The following is a 6,945-nucleotide window of genomic DNA, read 5'->3' as shown; positions in this document are numbered from 1 at the left end:
TTTTTTTTTTTTTTTTTGAGATTGAGTTTCGCTCTTGTTGGCCAAGCTGGAGTGCAATGGTGCAATCTCAGTTCACCGAAACCTCCGCCTCCTGGGTTCAAGCAATTCTCCTGTCTCAGCCTCCGGAGGAGCTGGGATCACAGGCGCATGCCACCATGCCTGTGGAGACAGGGTTTAGTAGAGACAGGGTTTCATCATATTGGTCAGGCTGATCTAAAACTCCTGACCTCAGGTGATCCGCCTGCCTCGGTCTCCCAAAGTGCTGGGATTACAGGCATGAGCCACTGCACCCAGCCTTTTGTTTGTTTTTAAATTTAACTTTTTTTTTGAGACCGAATCTCGCTCTGTCACCCAGGATGGATTGCAATGGCACAATCTCAGCTCACTGCAACCTCTGCCTCCTGGGTTCAAGCGATTCTCCTGCCTCAGTCTCCCAAGTAGCTGGGATTACAGGTACCTGCCACCACAGCTGGTTAATTTTTGTGTTTTTAGTAGAGACAGGGTTTTGCCATGTTGGACAGGCTGGTCTTGAACTCCTGACCTCAGGTGATCAACCCACCTTGGCCTCCCAAAGTGCTGGGATTACAGGCGTGAGCCACCATGCCCAGCCTTAAATTTAACTTTTATCTTAAGTTCAGGGGTATGCATGTGCAGGTTTATTACATAGGTAAACTTCTGTCATGGGGGTTGTACACATTATTTAGTCACCCAGGTATTAAGTGTAGTACCCATTAGTTATTTTTCCTGATCCTCTCCCTCCTCCAAACTTCCACCCTCTGATAGGCCCCAGTATGTGTTGTTCCCCTCTATGTGTCCATGTGTTCTCATCATTTAGCTCCCACTTATAAGTGGGAACATGTGATATTTGGTTTTCTGTTCCTGCATTTGTTTGCTAAGAATAACGGCCTCCAGCTCCATCCGTGTCCCTGCAAAGAATGTGATCTCATTCTTTTCTATGGCTGCATAGTATTCCATGGTGTATGTGTACCACACTTTCTTTATCCAGTCTGCCGCTGATGGGCATTTAGGTTGAATCATGTCTTTCCCATGGTGGATAGTGCTGTGATGTGTCTTTATAACAGAATGGTTTACTTTGGGTATATACCCAGTAATGGGATTGCTGGGTCGAATGGTATTTCTGGTTTTTGGTCTTTGAGAAATTGCTGCACTGTCCTCCACTATGGTTTCACTAATTTACACTCCCACCAACAGTGTATAAGTGTTCCTTTTTCTCTGCAACCTCACCAGATCTCAGTGGTCAACTCCTCCCACTCCCCAGGTAACACTGATTTGCTCTGTGCCTACAGTTGTGCCTTTCCCAGGATGCTGCATGAATGGGATCATACGGCCTTTTGGATCTGGCTCCTTTTAGTTAGAATGATACATTTGAGACACGTCCCTATTGTTGTGTGTATCAGTAGTAGGTTTCTTCTTTTTTTGAGATGGATTATCACTCTGTCATCCAGGCTGGAGTGCAGTGGCATGATCTCAGCTCACTGCAACCTCCGTCTCCCTGATTCAAGCGATTATCCCGCCTCAGCCTCCCGAGTAGCTGGGATTACAGGGGCGTGCCACCGCGCCTGGCTAGTTTTTGTATTTTTTCATAGAGATGGGGTTTCACCATGTTGACCAGGCTGGTCTTGAACTCCTGATCTTGTGATCCGCCCACCTTGGCCTCACAAAGCGCTGGAATTACAGGCGTGAACCTTGGTGCCCAGCCTGCATCACAGGTTGTTTCCCCAATACTTACCAGTTGCAGAATTCAAATTCACTTTTAAAAAATCAGCCTGAAAAAAAGAAGAAAAAAAAAAAATCAGGCTGGCTAGGTGTAGTGGCTCACGCCTGTAATCCCAGCACTTTGGGAGGCCGAGGCGGGCAGATCACCTGAGGTCAGGAGTTTGAGATCAGCCTGGCCAAAATGGTAAAACCCTGTCTCTACTAAAAATACAAAAATTAGCTTGGCGTGGTGGTGGGCGCCTGTAATCCCAGCTACTTGGGAGGCTGAGGCAGAAGAATTGCTGGAATCTGGGGGATGGAGGTTGCAGTGAGCCGAGATCACACCACTTCACTCCAGCCTGGGCAAAAGAGTGAAACTCTGGATCCAAAAAAAAAAAAAAAAAAAAATCAGGAATGGCACAGTGGCGCACTCCTGTAATCCCAGGACTTTGAGAGGCTGAGGTGCAAGGATTGCTTGAGCCTGGGAGTTCAAGACCAGCCTGGGGAATATAGTGAGACCCCTATCTCTACAACAAAACATATACAAAAATTAGCCGGGCATGGTTGCTGTGCGCCTGTTGTCCCAGTTCCTCGGGAAGCTGAGGCGAGAAGATTGCTTAAGCCTGGGCAGTTGAGGCTGCAGTGAGTCGTGATCGTGCCACTGCACTGCACCTAGTTTGAATGGAGTGGGAGTGGGGGATTAGGCTCTCACTCCCTGCCGTTTGCTCCCAGGCCTTTTCCGTAGCTGAAAGTGACCAACAGAGACAGCGCCCAGCCTCAGTACAGCTGGCTCTTAGTGGAGGGGCAGGAGCCATCTGGGGCAGATATGGGAGAGAGAACGTGGCGAAGGAGAGCCCGGTGCAGTCAAAGAGGCTTGTGGCTCGGAGGGGAGGTGGGGTGAGTGGAGACTCAGCAGCTTGGCTCTGGGGAAGTAGACAAGAGAGCGCCTGCTTCGGAGGGCAGACCAAGCCAGGATGTCTGGCCTTCACTTCCACTTGGAGCAGAAGTGTGCTGTGTGCGCGTGCATGTGCGTGTGCGTGCACGTGTGTGCGCGCTAAATCAAACACCCTCGCTGGCTCTGTGTCCCCGTCAAGGGGAAGCCAAGTCCACGGATGGTGAAGGCCCATGAGGCTGCAGGTCTTCACCCCGCAGATAGATGGCGCTGTTGCACCGCGCCTGGGCTTGCCTCTGCCCACAGCCCTGTAGGGCCCATCTCGGGCTACGCCTAGGGAGTAAGGGACCTTCCCCATGTCCACCATCCTTATATATATATTTATATATATAAAAGTGTGGGTACATAGTAGGTGTATATATTTATGGGGTGCTTTTTTTTTTTTTTTGAGACGGAGTCTTGCTCTGTCGCCCAGGCTGGAGTGCAGTGGCTGGATCTCAGCTCACTGCAAGTTCTGCCTCCCGAGTTTATGCCATTCTCCTGCCTCAGCCTCCCGAGTAGCTGGGACTACAGGCGTCCGCCACCTCGCCCGGCTAGTTTTTTGTATTTTTTTAGTAGAGATGGGGTTTCACCATGTTAGCCAGGATGGTCTCGATCTCCTGACCTCGTGATCCGCCCGCCTCGGCCTCCCAAAGTGCTGGGACTACAGGAGTGAGCAACTGCGCCCAGCCCAGAAGTTTAAATTTGACTAGGTGCCCAGTGACCTCGTCCAGCCCACAGCACTCCCCAATCCTCGCCCCCACAACCCCCCTTCCCCCCACAGCTCCTTTTCTCACTGCAGCCCCTCCACTGGAACCCCTAGATCTTGAGGCTGATGGGCCAGTGCCCAGTTTCACTGGTTGTTAAATATTTTGACAATGATCCCAGACAGCAGGAGAGGCAGCCAAACTCAACAGCTGTTCTCTGTTTCCCCCCAGGCCTGGCACTGCTGCTGCCGCCCGTCACCCTGGCAGCCCTGGTGGACAGCTGGCTCCGAGAGGACTGCCCAGGGCTCAACTACGCAGCCTTGGTCAGCGGGGCAGGCCCCTCGCAGGCGGTGCTGTGGGCCAAATCCCCTGGGGTACTGGCAGGGCAGCCTTTTTTCGATGCCATCTTTACCCAGCTCAACTGCCAAGTCTCCTGGTTCCTCCCTGAGGGATCGAAGCTGGTGCCGGTGGCCAGAGTGGCCGAGGTCCGGGGCCCTGCCCACTGCCTGCTGCTGGGGGAACGGGTGGCCCTCAACACGCTGGCCCGCTGCAGTGGCATTGCCAGTGCTGCCGCCGCTGCGGTGGAGGCTGCCAGGGGGGCCGGCTGGACTGGACACGTGGCCGGCACGAGGAAGACCACACCAGGCTTCCGGCTGGTGGAGAAGTACGGGCTGCTGGTGGGCGGGGCCGCCTCGCACCGCTACGACCTGGGAGGACTGGTGATGGTGAAGGACAACCATGTGGTGGCCGCCGGTGGTGTGGAGAAGGTGCTGGTCCTGCCTGTCCCTGGTCCAACCTCACCCTCAGCACACCCCTCCCCTCTCCTCCCCTCCCCAGAGCCTCCATCCATGACCTGGTGAACAGCCATGGCCGGGAGTCAGCAACAAAAGACTCTTCCCACCTCAGCTCCTCCATCTGAGCTGGGCTCAGTTGAGCTCATCCAGCTAAGCTAAATGGAGAGCTGGGCTTGCTTTTCTTTTTCTGGAGACAGGGCCTCAGTCTCTCCAGTAGCTGGATATACAGGAATGCTCCACCCCACTGGCTAATTTTTGCTTTTCCTTTTTTGAGATGGAGTCTCACTGTTTCACCCAGGCTGGAGTGAAGTGACACAATCTCGGCTCACTGCAACCTCCACCTCCCGGGTTCAAGCAATTCTCCTGCCTCAGCCTCCCAAGTAGCTGGGATTACAGGCGCCAACCACACCTGGCTAATTTTTGTATTTTTTTGTAGAGACAGAGTTTCACCATGTTGGCCAGGCGTGTCTCAAACTCCTGACCTCAGGTGATCCACCCGCCTTGGCCTCCAAAGTGCTGGGATTACAGGTGTGAGCCACCTCGCCCAGCTGCCTTTTTTTTTTTCTTAAGAGATGGGGTCTCACTGTGTTGCCCAGGCTAGTCTCAAACTTCAGGACCCAAGAGATCCTCCCACCTTGGCCTCCCAAAGTGCTGGGATTATAGGCATAAGCCACCGCACCTGGTTTTGGAATTGATTCTTTATCTTTGTTCTGCTGCTGCGTGGTGTAATGTTCAAGAACAAAGGACAACCGGGGGAAGCCAGTGTCACTGGCACCACAGCCTTGAGCCCCTCTCTCTAGCCCTCTGCACCTAATTTCCCATCTGTGAAATGTCCTTAAAGACCCCTTCTAATTTTAATATTCTGAGTCAAATTGAACTCAGGTCCAAATGCCAAATATTGCTGATATTCATCCGCTTTTTGACCCACAAAAGTGGTCATTTTAGCCTACAATGAAACATCCTGGCTCAGTGGCTCATGCCTGTAACCCCGGAACTTTGGGAGGCCCAGGTGGGGGGATTACTTGAGGCCAGGAGTTTGAGACCAGACTGGGCCATATAGCAAGATTCTGTCTCTACAAAAAACGAAAAAATTAGCCATGCTTGTGGGCAAGCCCCTGTAGTCCCAGCTACTCCGTGGCTCACGCCTGTAATCCCGGCACTTTGGGAGGCTGAGGCGGGCGGATCACGAGGTCATGAGTTAGAGACCATCCTGGCCACCATGGTGAAACCTCGTCTCTACTAAAAATAACAAAAATTAGCTAGGTGTGGTGGACGCACCTGTAGTCCCAGCTACTCGGAAGGCTGAGGTGGGAGAATTACTTGATCCCAGGAGGTGGAGGCTGCTGTGAGCTATGATTGCACCACTGCACTCCAGCCTGGGCGACAGAATGAGACCCTGTCTCAAAAACAAAACAAAACAAAACAAAAACCCAACGTCTGGTTTCCTTATTAACCCCAAGCTCATGGTCCATCCGGAGCTTTTCAAATGCCAGTCCTGGCTCCCTGGGCCCCAACTTCAGTGCTGGGCCCTATCCTCACCCTTGCCCTCCCGGCTCCCTGCGCCCCAGTGCCAGGTGCTGGGCCCAGTCCTCACCCTCGTCCTCCCCGCTGCCCAGCAGGCGGTGCGGGCGGCCAGGCAGGCAGCCGACTTCGCTCTGAAGGTGGAGGTGGAATGCAGCAGCCTGCAGGAGGCAGTGCAGGCGGCTGAGGCGGGTGCCGACCTTGTCCTGCTGGACAACTTCAAGCCGAAGGTGAGGTGGGTTCTGCCTCCTGGGAGGGTCTGTGGTGGGCTCTCACCTCCCCTCCACTTGTGTCCCGCAGGAGCTGCACCCCACAGCTGCCGCGCTGAAGGCCCAGTTCCCAAGTGTGGCGGTGGAAGCCAGTGGGGGCATCACCCTGGACAACCTCCCTCAGTTCTGCGGGCCGCACATAGACGTCATCTCCATGGGGATGCTGACCCAGGCGGCCCCAGCCCTTGATTTCTCCCTCAAGCTGTTTGCCAAAGAGGCGGCTCCAGTGCCCAAAATCCACTGGTCCTAAAGTGGAAGAGGATGACACTAGCCATGGGTTAACGTGGCTCCTGAGGACCCTCCAGATCACACATCTCTTTTTTTTTTTTTTGAGACGGAGTCTCGCTCTGTCGCTCAGGCTGGAGTGCAGTGGCGCGATCTCAGCTCACTGCAAGCTCCGCCTCCCGGGTTCACGCCATTCTCCTGCCTCAGCCTCCCGAGTAGCTGGGACTACAGGCGTCTACCACCACCCCTGGCTAATTTTTTGTATTTTCGGTAGAGACGGGGTTTCATCGTGTTAGCCAGGAAGGTGTCGATCTCCTGACCTCGTGATCCGCCCGCCTTGGCCTCCCAAAGTGCTGGGATTATAGGCATAAGCCAGCACTCCCGGCCTGGGTCACACATCTTTAGGGTCAGTGGCCAATGGGGCACACTTGGCATTAGCTTGAGCCCAACTCTGGCTCTGCCACCTGCTGCTCCTGTGACCGGGCAGGGCTGATTTCACCTCTGCTCATCTCAGTTTCCTAATCTGTAAAATGGGTCTAATAAAGGATCAACCACATGGGGTTCTGTGGTGATATGAGCACATAGTGAGGGGTCAGCAAATGTCAGAAGTTACCTAGGACAACCAGGCACGATGGCTCACACCTGTAATCCCAGCACTTTGGGAGGCTGAGGTGGGCAGATCACTTGAGGTCAGGAGTTTGAGACCAGCCTGGCCAACATGGTGAAACCCCATCTCTACCAAAAATAGAAAAATTAGCTGGGTGTGGTGGCATGTGCCTGTA

General features: G+C 53.6%; 1 protein-coding gene across 1 annotated transcript in view; it reads left to right on the top strand.

The window, feature by feature from the left end:
• QPRT (quinolinate phosphoribosyltransferase) overlaps window positions 1-6,254 on the top strand; it is a 35,521-nt gene extending 29,267 nt beyond the window's left edge. Inside the window, exons 4-6 of the mRNA XM_011933566.1 lie at window positions 3,586-4,121; window positions 5,768-5,899; window positions 5,970-6,254. Coding sequence (XP_011788956.1) covers window positions 3,586-4,121; window positions 5,768-5,899; window positions 5,970-6,188 — 887 coding nt within the window. The 3' untranslated portion in view covers window positions 6,189-6,254. The remainder of the gene's footprint in view (window positions 1-3,585; window positions 4,122-5,767; window positions 5,900-5,969) is intronic.
• Window positions 6,255-6,945: the final 691 nt, after the last annotated feature.

The sequence above is a fragment of the Colobus angolensis genome, unplaced genomic scaffold (assembly GCF_000951035.1).
Source record: "Colobus angolensis palliatus isolate OR3802 unplaced genomic scaffold, Cang.pa_1.0 Scaffold128, whole genome shotgun sequence".
NCBI classification, from domain to species: domain Eukaryota; kingdom Metazoa; phylum Chordata; class Mammalia; order Primates; family Cercopithecidae; genus Colobus; species Colobus angolensis.
Note: the sequence above shows the minus strand (reverse complement) of the source record. Positions and strands in the feature narration are given on the sequence as shown.